Source organism: Rhagoletis pomonella, unplaced genomic scaffold (assembly GCF_013731165.1).
Source record: "Rhagoletis pomonella isolate Grant_MI unplaced genomic scaffold, Rhpom_1.0 Rhpom_scaffold_03314, whole genome shotgun sequence".
NCBI classification, from domain to species: Eukaryota; Metazoa; Arthropoda; class Insecta; order Diptera; family Tephritidae; genus Rhagoletis; species Rhagoletis pomonella.
Window position 1 is genome coordinate 1 of NW_023461867.1, and position 13,757 is coordinate 13,757.

Genomic DNA, 13,757 nt, shown 5'->3' on the forward strand with positions numbered 1-13,757 from the left:
AACTGATAACTCATTAATTGCAATCGCAATCCGACTAAACCGAATCCTCCTAAAATATAGCTAGCTTTGTGTTTTTTGAAAGTACCGTTACGTTGGTGGAAGTCGTGATTTTCGTCCTATTTAAAAAATTTTCAATGTGGCGCTTAAGAAGCTTAAGCGCAATGTGTATACCACATTTGGTTGAGATCGATCAAGTAGTTTTTGAGATACGCATATGTCATACAAGTGGGCGGTGCCACCCCATTTTCCTAAAAATTCCTGAAAAACCACTTCTTTGCTAAAGAACGATTGTATATGTATATCAATTTTGGATAAATATTGATGAATTCCTTAGCCACACTGCTCAAAAATCTGAAAGTCCGGCACATAAACAATATGAATTCCAGGCCGTATTTAAGAAAAGTCTCCTAAATTTTAATGCGATTGCAATTAATGAGGTATCAGTTTATTTGAAAATAGATTTAATTTTAGACAGTACTACATATTTTGAAATTGTGGAAATTATCAATGGTCAAATTTAAATAAAAATTAAGAGAAATATGCGTTTTTTTATTTTACCCCATAAAAAATTTCAACAAGCCATGTCCGATTATAGATTATTAAGTACCATTTCAAAGGCCTATATATCCTCTTCTCAGATGACATTCGATCTTTGAAATCGAGTCAAAAATAGTCATTCAAAAACTCATAAATCTACAAAACCGTTTTTTTTATCCTAAATCGACAGGTCGCGACTCCTAAATGACCTTTAAATATCTATAAAAATAGGCAATAATATTTCTCATAAAAACGAATAAAATTAGGGGGTAGGGTCTTGAAATTTCCAAAAAAAAACATTTTCTATGAGCACCCTAATGTACATATGTGCGTATGCACATAAATAATTTTTTTTTGTACCTTGGTTTGAAAATATATTAAGGGAGTTCAGGATTTGTAGCATTTTAGATGGTTTTTTATCCCATTTGGCCATAATGCGTGGTTTGGTTGGAATAAAATGCGCCAGATAGTTTTACGAATATTTGAGACCATGCTGTGACAGAACTGTTTGAAAGTGAGCAGTCAAATCAACAGAACAGAAAAACACTTTTCAGCTATCCTGGAGGTTAACCCTTGATATTGGCGCAGTAAAGCTTAGCATCAAAAGTAAAAAAAAAAAATGCTTTCCAAGCACAGCAACAGGAGCTTTTAAGTGTATTTCTTACTTTTTCAAACACTGTTTAGTACTATAGTAGAGTTTAATTTTATTTGCCAAAAGATTAAATTTATTTGCAAAAAGATTTATTTTATTTGCCAAAAGGTTAAATTAATTTGCCAAAAGATTACATTTATTTGCCAAAAGATTAATTTTATTTGTCAAAAGATTAAATTTATTTGCCAAAAGATTAAATTTATTTGCCAAAAGATTAATTTTATTTGCCAAAAATTTAACTTAATGTGTCAATGCTATATACCAGGTGAAGTAATTAGCGCGATAAGAAAGATTTTTAAACTGCCTTGTTTGAAAAATTGCCTTTAAAATTTGACTATAAGGCAGCCGAATGACAGAAAATAAAGCGATAAAGCTGTTTTATGACTTCACCTGTTTATGCAGACAAAATTCATACAAAAGCTCCAATTTGCTGAGCAGTTATTAAAGATGACGCTTTTCCTATATTTTGTTATACCTTTCATAAGTAAAAATATTTTGTGAATATCACTTTTTTCATATCAATTATATAACATTTTTTGTTTAACTGTATTTTTGGAATAAACAAAGTTCTTTGTCCTTCTGTCAGTAGACTGTTTTTGTTACAAATAGTATAAATAAGCAATGTGAAATAAGGCAAAATTTGTTTTATTTCCAACTAGGGATGTTAATTTTTTTTCTTTTTCCGATCCCGGGATTTTCGGGATGGCGTTGTCACAATCCCGGGATCCCAGGTTTAGTCCGGGGATTTAGATATTTATTCCTTTCCAACAACTCGAGTCGAAAAAATTGCTTCTATATTGTTTGAGAAGCTCTCCTACTATGAAACAAATAATAAATAAATGGGCTTTTAATTTTTTCTCTCTGACCGCAGGATTTATTTTGAAGGACTTTGTAATTTCAAAGATATGATTAATTTCAAAAATTTTAAAAAAATCCAATGCAATGTAGAATAAAAATATGGGTAGCAAATTCAATAGGAAATTTCTTTAGAATTTAAAAAATTAGTTTTAGATTCACAAGGACGAATTGGTAATTTTTAAGCTGACAAAGTTAGAGGAACAAAATTCGAGTTTATATAAGCCCTTAACATATAATTTTTTCAAAAGCAAATATTGCAAAATTTCAAGGATAAAATTTTAAAATTACATTTTCAATATATTTGTCAATGTTATTGTGGCTTATTAACATTTAATTTTTAATATTTTTATTGAGCTTTGTACCACGATTGTTTTATTAGGAAAAATTGAAAAAGCAACGAAGTCTAAGCAGTAGAAGTTATAGCACTATTTCGGAGATCACCACATCTCCTCATCAGACTTCTTTTTTCTAGACCCTGCTGAAGTCTAGAAAAAAGAAGTCTTATGAGGAGATGTGGTGATCTCCGAAATAGTGCTATAACTTCTACCGCTTAGACTTTGTTGCTTTTTCAATTTTTCTTAATAAAACAATCGTGGTACAAAGCTCAATAAAAATATTAAAAATAAAATGTTAATAAACCACAATAACATTGCCAAATACATAGTTTAGGAAGAGCCTGCCTGAAACTATACTAAAAAGCAAAATAAGCAAATGGATGTATAGAATTGACAGCAACAACCACGCTGTCGAGTTTAAAACTATGTTCACATATCAATATTATCCCAATCAAAGCTCGTTTTTTAATCACCCCGTTTACACAGGCAAATCTCAGATAATTAGCCGTCAAATTTGTTGTGCTTGTTATTCTCACATCTCAAGGAAATGTTATGTTTCTTCTCTGTGCCACCGTGATCCCGTTTTTATGCTATAATAAGCAATATAAATATATTTTAACCTAACATTTTATTAAAAATACCTCTACAAACTTCTTTTCCTTGCTAGCGTGCAATTTTGTTTACTTTTACATTTGGCATTTCTCCTCTTTTTTTGCAAAAACAATCGATAAAACTAGGATGGACACCGACACGTTATCGGTTTAATCTGAGATTATTTTATAATTACAGATTAACAAGGGACGAATTTTATATGGCTAATCTATTGTTATAATTACAGATTAGGGTGTTAAGCTCGAAAATGAGGATAATCTACTTATATGTGAACCTAGTATAAATAGCGGCAAATCAACTGCACTTGATAGTAGTTGGTTGAATAAGGAAAATTAATTAGCAACAAGAGTTTACGGGATGTGCATAGCTCAGTGGTTAACGCTTCTGACTTTGAATATCGATTACGCAGGTTCGTTCCTTGCTGAAGTCTAGAAAAAAGAAGTCTGATGAGGAGATGTGGTGATCTCCGAAATAGTGCTATAACTTCTACCGCTTAGACTTTGTTGCTTTTTCAATTTTTCCTAATACATTTTCAATATTTAAAAGCCCTTCTGCACTATAAACTTGAATCTGTTTAAATTCTACAGGGTTTCCTCATTAATTTTATACCCATATTTCTTCTCTAAGCACATATCTCTGAATTTTTTAAATCATTTGTTTGCTTTTTGGAGTAGCAAAAAGGGAGCGCATGGTGCGCCAGAGAATATATTTTCTGATTCTCCGTGGAAATAAAAGACGAGGGATTTTAATTGTACAAACGAATTCATTAATGTTTATTGACTTGAAAAAAGAAGTCTGATGAGGAGATGTGGTGATCTCCGAAATAGTGCTATAACTTCTACCGCTTAGACTTTGTTGCTTTTTCAATTTTTCCTAATACATTTTCAATATTTACCAGCCCTTCTGCACTATAAATTTGAATCTGTTTAAATCCTACAGGGTTTCCTCATTAATTTTATACCCATATTTCTTCTCTAAGCACATTTCTCTTAATTTTTTAAATCATTTGTTTGCTTTTTGGAGTAGCAAAAAGGGAGCGCAGGGTGCGCCAGAGATTATATTTTCTGATTTTCCGTGGAAATAAAAGACGAGGGATTTTAATTGTACTAACGAATTCATTAATGTTTATTGACTTCAATCAAACTTCAACACGATATTTAGTAACGGTATGGTTAAACCGGTAACAAAGTTCGCCCGAGTGGCGTTCTGTGACAAAAAAGCAAAAAACGGTGCGATGCGGCTGCGACGGCGTCTAAAACGTTAATAATTCTAGCAATTTAATTGCAGGCACGAGTCACCCCGTGAACCCGCTTACAATTTCAACATGAAACCTAATTCCCCTGACTCATTCACAATGGTGTACAGTAAGTGGCGTTGCCAGCCGCACGCGGATTATAGAAAAACCTTAATGGAATACTTTACAAAGTTCTTAATCGAATTCGATTAAGTTGGGACTCATGTCCGCAACATGCCGGCCCGCCTGCCCCGGTGCCAGGTTGAGCAACTCTTGCAATTTCTCGAGGGTCAGCACCGCCCGGTTGAATAAATCGCGGATGCGCCGTTGGACCGCAGTATTGCCGCTGTGATCTTGCTTTGCGGCTGTTTGATCACACGGCTGGCTAGCTTCGATCGTCCACGGCGAACTTGTGCGGGCTAGTCAGTACGGCGAGTGCTTTCCGATGGTGATGATGGTGAACGATGCAGCATTGAGTGATGCGCCTTCCAACACCGATGACAGCTGTCGGCTGAGCTGCAGGAGCCGGTTGAATGCGACGTCGCCTAGCAATTGACGCAGTACTTTTGTATACGCGCAGACTCTTAGCGCTCATCAGGTGTCATTGCTTGAAATGCGCGGCAAAACAGCAACGCATGATGGCGGCAGCAGAGGCGGCACTGGCTGAGCTCCATCGTATTCTTGGACATCTGTGGAAAGAAGAACACACCGAAGACGGAATTAGTTCCATGCTATGGTGGAGTCAGCTAGAGGAAGGTGTAGGTGTGGAGTAGTAGGTTTTTAAGGAGGCATGACGTATGTAAAGGGAGTTACTACAAAGGGGGGCAGTAAGCACAACTTCGCAATATTTCGCGTGATTGTTCCGTCTTGAGTGTAAAGATCAGCTACGCGAACATTGTGATCATGACCGGGGTGAAGTTTCACAACGCGCCCGAGTCTCCACTCGTTTGGGGGTAGAAGGTCGTCTTGGTCGCTTCCACTTGTGCCTTTTATGGAGTTCCTTAAGATATAGAATAACCTTCAATTTTTGCCATTTGTTTACTAAAGACAGATTGTCAGAGTGGGGTTCAGGCCTAGAGAGGAGCGGGGTACCACGCAAAAAGTGTCCTGGCGTTAAAGCCAGCAGATCCGTAAGATCATGAGACAAAGGGGAAAGCGGCCTGGAATTTAACACCGCTTCAATTCGAATAAGGAGAGTGGTAAATTCTTCAAAGGTAAACTTGTGATTTCCGGCTACCTTTGTGAAATGGGTTTTGAAGCTTTTTACAGCAGCTTCCCAGAGACCGCCCATATGAGGAGCATACGGTGGGATAAACTGCCATGAAAATCTGTGGGTTGCGTATTTTTCGGCGATATCAGTAGCCGCTTCGTTAAGAAACTGGGAGAATTCTCTTTGCAGCGTTCGCTGCGCACCTACGACAGTTTTTTCGTTGTCGGACATGATTTTATGGGGGATTCCACGGCGGCCGACGAATCGGGTGAACGCTGCTTTGAACGCTTCAGTGGTTAGACTTGAGCATAATTCTAAGCGTACTGCTTTGGTGGAGAGGCACACAAACACACACACATACGCCTTTGCGTGGGGAGCTCGTCGGAGCGTAGATGTTTTCACAAGAAATGGTCCAGCAAAGTCAACACCTGTGGTATGAAAGGGGAGTGTATAGGTAGATCGTTCAGGGGGGGAGCGCGGCCATTATATGTGAATGCATCTTTTGTTTATAGATTGTGCATACCATGCACTGAAAAATACATTTTTTTATCTTTTGCTTCAACCTGGGGATATAATATTCTTGCTGCACCATTCGAATCATTAGTTGTTTGTCAGCGTGGATAAGAGTTGTATGGAGGAAGTCGAGCAGCAGAGCTGGGAATTTTCTGGAATTATGATCGTCTGACGTTCATTGTAACTGAGAGCTGCGTAAGCTAACCGTCCATTTACGCGCATAATTCCAGCTCGATCCACCATCGGATTCAGAGTCAGTAGAGGGCTTTTTTTTTCTAATAGATTTCCCTTGATTTAATGAGCTGATTTCGTTGATATAGTACGGGCTTGGGGTCTGACCGATAATACGTAGTTTGGCTTGATTTATTTCCTCGTGCGTTAAGGGGAGAGAAGTGGGTATCGGCTGCTTTCTCGCTGCGTTTATAAACCGATACATAAACGCTATTACTCGCAACGCTCGAGCAAAGGAGGAAAAACGCTCAAGTATGTCCACCGATTCAATCGTGTGCAGGGATTCAATACGTCGTTGTTCTGTGGGTGACGAATGTGGAGATGGGTTTTTTGGCCACGAAGTGGGGAGTTTTTGCAGCCATTCTGGGCCATTTCACCATAATGCGCATGTCGCAAGATCTTGGGGATGGCATCCGCGGGTGCCTAGATCGGCAGGATTCTCTGCACCAGGTACATGCCGCCAAGTGGCATTGCTCACATTTTGGAGTATGAGCGAAATTCTATTGGCAACATAAGTTTTCCAAGTGTGTGGCGATTTTTCTAACCACGCCAACACAATGGAAGAATCTGACCAGAGGTACAAATCATGAGCAGGCAAATCTTGTTGTGAGTGGAGTTGATTAACCAGCTTGGAGAGTAGGACGGCTCCACAGAGCTCAAGTTTGGGGAGGCTGACTGTTTTCAGGGGGGCTACCTTACTTTTAGCTGCGAGTATGTGTGACGAGAAGGAGTTTTCGTCAATTTGTACTCGGAGGTAGACACAGGCACAATAAGCTTTTTCAGAGGCGTCTGAAAACCCGTGTACTTGTACACGGTGAGTAGGGGAGAATTGCACCCAGCGGGGAATAACAATTTCATTAATCGCGGGGAGATTTTCGCGCAGAGTGTTCCATTTGTGGAAAGCGCCGGGTTTTACGTGCTCGTCCCAGTCAGTTCCTTCCATGCATAGTTGCTGAAGGAGCATTTTAGCGGAAATCATTATTGGTGTTAGCCATCCTTCCGGGTCAAACAATTTCGCTACCGCTGATAATATTTGCCTTTTTGTCCTCGAGTTGGCACCGGGAACAGGATCGTACGTGTAAGAAAAGGAGTCCGTTAGCGCGTTCCATTTTATGCCTAGCATTTTTGTAGAGCTAGTGTCCTGAAACTGGAGAAAATCAACATCAAGGACCTCGGAATCTGGGACTGATTCCAGGATTTTTGGGTGATTTGAGGTGATTTTTCGTAGTGGAAAACCTGCAGATTTCAGGGCGTCGTTAACTTGGGTTAATGAGCTTGTAGTGGACTGTATATTATGCCCGCCTAAGAGAATATCGTCCACGTATGTTTCGCGTAGGAGGATATTGCTGGCGAGCGGGAATTCGTCTTGACCATCCTGCGCTAACTGATGAATCGTACGGATTGCGAGATAGGGAGCGCAACTGACGCCAAAGGTGACTGTTTTCAGCCTAAAATCTTCTATGGGCTTATTTGGGGACCTACGAAAGACGATTCTTTGGAAATCTTGGTCTTCCTTGTGGACGAGAATTTGGCGATACATCTTTTCGATGTCGCCATTAAAAACAAACTTTTAGAGACGCCATCGGAGAATGATAAGCATCAAGTCGTTTTGAAGGGTTGGGCCAGTGTATAGTACGTCATTGAGGGAGTTTCCAGAGTGGGACATTCTGTCATCGGTGTGGGAAGGCGCATCACACAATGCTGCATCGTCCACCATCATCACCATCGGAAAGCACTCGCCGTATTGACTCGCCCGCACAAGTTCGCCGTGGACGATCGAAGCTAGCCAGCCATGTGATCCAACCAGCCGCAAAGCAAGCTCACAGCGGCAATACTGCGGTCCAACGGCGCATCCGCGATTTATTCAACCAGGCCGTGCTGACCCTCGAGAAATTGCAAGAGTTGCTCAACCTGGCACCGGCGCAGGCGGGCCGGCATGTTGCGGACATGAGTCCCAACTTAATCGAATTCGATTAAGAACTTTGTAAAGTATTCCATTAATGTTTTTCTATAATCCGCGTGCGGCTGGCAACGCCACTTACTGTACACCATTGTGAATGAGTCAGGTGAATTAGGTTTCATGTTGAAATTGTAAGCGGGTTCTCGGGGTGACTCGTGCCTGCAATTAAATTGCTAGAATTATTAACGTTTTAGACGCCGTCGCAGCCACATCGCACTGTTTTTTGCTTTTTTGTCACAGAACGCCACTCGGGACGAACTTTGTTACCGGTTTAACCATACCGCAGGCTCGAAGGACCATGCTTGCTTTTTGGAGTAGCAAAAAGGGAGCGCAGGGTGCGCCAGAGATTATATTTTCTGATTTTCCGTGGAAATAAAAGACGAGGGATTTTAATTGTACTAACGAATTCATTAATGTTTATTGACTTCAATCAAACTTCAAAACGATATTTAGTAGCGGGGGGTCTTTATTAGAGCACCAGAAGCCAAATCAACCATTTTTAGAATTTTTGTTGGTCTTTCTGTGTGTCTGTCTCTCTGTATGTTTGCACGCGCATCACTCGAAAACGAATGCATGGAATTGAATGTAGTTTTCTCCGGTGTATTGCTAGAGGTCTAACTTAAAATACAGGAAGAAAAAAATTAGAGAATTGCCACCTGTTTGAAAATTGCAGTTCAAGTAAATTGATAAGAAAAACCGAATATTTCAATATGGGCGTCAAAAAGGGACTTAAGAAGGCTTATAGCCAAAAATAGTTTTTTAGAGTTGCCACCTGTTTGAAAATTTTTATTTAATTTAATTTATAAGATAAATTGAGTACTGCAATTTGGGTATCAAACTGAAGAGCTTTAGGAAATTTTACTGCAGAAAATATTTTTTGGGAGGGTTGCCACCTGTTTGAAAAATTTTATTGTATTAAATTCATAAAATAAATGAAATCTATATCTATACTTATAATAAAATTGTAACAGGCGGATGTCTGTACCATATAGATATTAAAGAAAAATTAATATGGTGGGATTTTATTAGAGTTACCGAAGCCAAATTAACAATTTTTAGAATTTGGACTCTCTGTCTGCAGTTTAGGTCAACTGATACGGTAAAATAAATACTGCAATATGTCTGCCAAAAGAAAGGCTTACTGCTGAAAATATTTTTGTGGGAGGTTACCTATTTGAAAACCTTAATTTAATTTAATTGATAGCATAAATTAAATATTGCAATATTGGCATAAAACAAAAAAGGATAGGAAATTTTAATGCCGAAAATATTTACAGGGGATTTGTCAACTGCTTGAAAAATTTTATTCATTTAAATTTGTAAAATAAATGAAATATTACATGTACATGTTGCTAGAGCTCTAATTGAAAATATAGAATAAATTTTTTTGTTTGTTTAAGTTTATCATCGATCATTACTACTAGGTACTTGTATGTATTAACTTTTTATATTTAGAGTTAGCAACGGAGTGTTCTCAAAATTCCGGCTTGATATAACCACAAACTTAATTTTATTGACATTCAATTAAGTGTGTTCAAGCATAACCAATAGCACTTTTTTGGAACTTCTGTGTGGTTTTTCCAAAACAAATTAAAAACTTTTTGTTGTTGCTGAGAAAAAATTAAGAAGTCTCAGTCACGCTTTACAATTTCATACAGCTCTCTGTACAATGTATTTCACTAAACCACTAAACGGTTGCACCGATTTGGTTAATATTTGGAACATATGCCTTGAAAATAAATATTCCGACCAAAAATTTACTCGGTATGTAGCTCGGGATATTCCTAAAATTCTTATGCAGATTAAAATGTAAAAAACCAATATATCTCTAAAACCAATTACGATGGGGAACTGAAACTTTGCACTGATGCATATATTCCAAATGCATTGGAAAAGGGGGCGTGGCACCTTCCATACAAACTGAACTTCTCATATGGCTTATCTCTGGAATCGCTTACTCTAACGCCCTGCAATTCGACACGGCTACATATGTTATCAATACCGTACTTATGGCGAAAAGTGGTTTTAAGTGTTTTTAAGTTTTAGTGAAAGGTAAAGTTTGTGTGAAAATTTTGCAGAATATTTTAAAATTTTCACAAAGAATTGAGCTTTTTTTCGAGTTTCGCTATAGACCGTCCTATCTACATACCTATTTGTATAAAAATATATCCGTTTTCGTTGTTCTGGCTAAACTCAAAAACCACTGAATAGAGTTCCGTCAGATTTTCGGAGGTTATCTTACATTCATATATGGTCCTAAATATAACATGCTACTAGAAAACTCGCTAGGTGTTGCTGGAGTAGAGCTATTTATAAAAATCGTATTTATTAACCGATTTCGTTCAAATTGTGAATGTGAGCTATGTACCTGTATGATGGAAAATTCTTTTGATAAAAATTGACCCGATGAGTACCGCTGGAGTCGAGGTTGAAACTCGTAACACGTATTTATTTTATGGTAAGCAATGGTTTTGCAGAAAATGGACCGAAATGTATAGAAACCCCGCACAGTGCTGTATGAGCGGGCAAAAATCAAAAAAATTGTTGTCACGTATGTCAACGTGTTTGGTATCGTTGGAAAGGAAATTTATCCTAGATTAAGGATCTGGACTTAGTTTTTGTTTTTATCTCATAAGGTTCTCACAAAAACCTCTTAAAGTTGTGTGTTTTTTATATATTTTTTCTTTTATGAAAATGCCTTTAGCTGGAGTCTTTAAAAAAAAAATTGCTAAAAATACAATTTATCATACTTTATCTTAAGACACAATTTTTCTAATTAGAAAATCTGTAAGGAAACCACTCTATAGAGCTTTTTAAAAAATGTTGAGTTTCCTTGCTGGAATGGCCTATTTGCTACACTCCAAAATTTGTTGCAGAAAATTTAAAAAATTCCTAAGTTTACAAAGGGATAAAAAAAAATGTAAAAGTATGTTTTTTTTTATTCTTTTATTTGAAAGAAGGGGCATTTTTCTTTGAAATAAAAAAAAAAGTCTGGAGACTCATTGCGCTTTTCGAAGAAAATCGTTTTTTTTTTTAAGGTTATAAAATAAACTTTTGCAAAAAAAAAATTTCACTGATTACAGTTACCACAGTATTTTCCATTACTTAAATGCCAAAACATTCTTTAAAAATAGTAAAGTTTATTACTGTAGACACACGCGGTAGTGTTCTGTGCGGTGTAGTGAAGCGTAAAATAGTGAAAAAACTAATATTAATATGAATTCAATTATAAAAAACTCAATTTTAGCTGATATCTGGATTTCTACTCGTCCATCAGATAGAGTGTCTGCATTATCTGCATTTTTTGAAGACAAATTAATACACGCTAAATGCGACAAAGCACTTTTGAATCAAAAAATAAAACTTTTTAATAGTGAGATGAAAAATAAGTGGAATTATAGTGGCCGCAAAAGAAGCGCTTTTGAAAAAACATATTCTAAATGGCTAAATTGGACATTCCTTTCCCTTCCGGATTCCAATGGAAATAAGGATAAATGTGCTGAGCGGGGAAGACCTTCTAAAGAAGAATTTTGCGAAGCTTCACGGAGAACAAAAAATCGAAGGGTAGAGCATTTGTTGAAAAACTATTCCATCGAAGAGCTCGAGTATGCTCTGAAAAAAATGAAAAAAGCAAGCAAAGTTGAATGTTTTGAAAGTAGTACCGAAGGTTTGCCGATATCTGATTCACTCGCACTATACATAGATCTGAACTTATCAGATCGTAAATATAATAGTTTACATGCAAAAATAAACCGGTTGCATAAAGATTGTATACCGAGCTTAAACGCATTGCAAACAAAAAAAACAAACTTTGCTGCCAACGATTAAATCGACTGAATATTCAGCCGAAGTTGATCTGAAATCATTATTGCCTAGCAGCTTGCATAAAATATTGATGCATGGGTGTGAGGTTATTGAGTGTTTCGATCTACCAATTGGTAAGAAAATCGATTTGTTGCTATTCGGCATTTTTTACTACTAGGAATTTATTCCCACAGGCAATTTTTCAGAGGAAGCTCTGGAAGCTTTACATAAACACATACGTATCGTACGATATGATCATACACGTAAAACAGCTCGGGAGCATACAAACAGAGACTTGATGTCATACTTAACAATATCATCAGATCCTGAAGTAGTTTTTAAAAGGAGTGCTATCCCAAACAAAAATGCAGTTTATACAATGGACGAGCTGGAAGAGTATTTAGTCGATGCTGAAGAAACTTAAAAGTAATAAGTACCCTTCAGTCAACTCAATTAGTTTTATACTAATCAAATACTAGTCAGCCACACGGTCTCAACTAGTTCGAGTTCTGTAATTTTTCCATATAAGCAACTGGCCGCGGCGATGTCCTACGAGATGGCAATTGTCCTCTTCTGCATCAGCACTATACCAGTTGGCATACTAGTCAGCCTCTGCATCAGCAATATATCAGTTGACATACTAGTCAATATATACATCAATATCATACCATTTAAGATACTAGTTCGTATATACGTCATGATCGTACCTGTTGGCATACTAGTCATTATATACATCAGAATCATAGCAGTTGACATACTACTCAGTCTATGCGCCAGAACATACTAGTCAGTATGCACGTCAAGATCCTACCACTTGTCATACTAGTCCACGAATTTGACATTCATTCCAGTTGGTATACTATGGGATGGGATTTTTCTGATTAGTATGATTTCTAGTATAGATTACGCTTTTTCTGACTAGTATGATTTCAACCCGAAATTCATGAATGAATTCATGTATGAATACACCACAAAATTCATGTATGAATACACCACAATTCATGTATGAATACACCACAAAATATATAGTCAATGAACTAGTGTGTTTGCTGAGTAGTTTGGAATTTGACTGCATGATGACTTTAATTTTTCAATAAACGGCGTCAGATAAAACAAATAATTTTTGATTCAGTATTTTGCAACAACTCTTGTTCGTGCGAAGTAACTAATAAAAAAGAAAACAAAATTATATTTGTCTTTTGAGTATTTAATGTCGTCTTGAATGAATCAAATTTTTTAAGCGTGTGACATCCACACCAAAAGATATAATCAATTTAAAAAAACATTTTGTAGTCAAAAAGGACCAAAATGAAAGTAGCTGCCATTCCTAGAGGGTTTGCGTAAGAGAGATATAAGGAATCTTATTTGCCATGAATTAAGCCATAGAATGAAGCCTTGAAGTCTTTAATATTATTAGGAAAACGCTCTGTATAAATAATAAAATAACTACTCAGTATTGGAACTACTTTTGAATATCAAATTTTGCAGTTTCAATCTCAGTTTCCATGAAAAATATAAGAGCTAGGTAAAAATTGATTTTTGAAATCTCCGTACTCTAATGCACCAAGAAACGAATTTTTACTCAAATCCGTCCATTATTCTATTTTTGCCCACTTTTTATATGGAGACACAGCACTGTGCCCCGTGTGGTTGGTTTGCTTTGGCCCTATTTTTAAGTTATACGAATTTAGTTTTCAGATGTCTAAATGAAGGATGGGGTTAAGTTTGTCTGACGCCCTCATGCATGATCATGCGATCTGGCATATACCTGGAAATCAGATCATAAATATTACCACGAATTGTAAAAGTGG

The 13,757-nt window shown here is 37.0% G+C and overlaps 1 protein-coding gene across 1 annotated transcript; it reads right to left on the reverse strand.

The window, feature by feature from the left end:
* Positions 1 to 6,156: 6,156 nt before the first annotated feature.
* LOC118754070 lies at positions 6,157 to 7,722 on the reverse strand (the record flags this gene model as incomplete). The annotated part of the gene is made up of 2 exons (XM_036488936.1): positions 6,882 to 7,722; positions 6,157 to 6,482 (listed from the first exon to the last, which is right to left on the reverse strand). Coding segments are annotated over exons 1-2 (1,167 nt in total), but the record flags the coding sequence as incomplete, so codon positions are not given.
* Between the last annotated feature and the right edge of the window lie 6,035 nt (positions 7,723 to 13,757).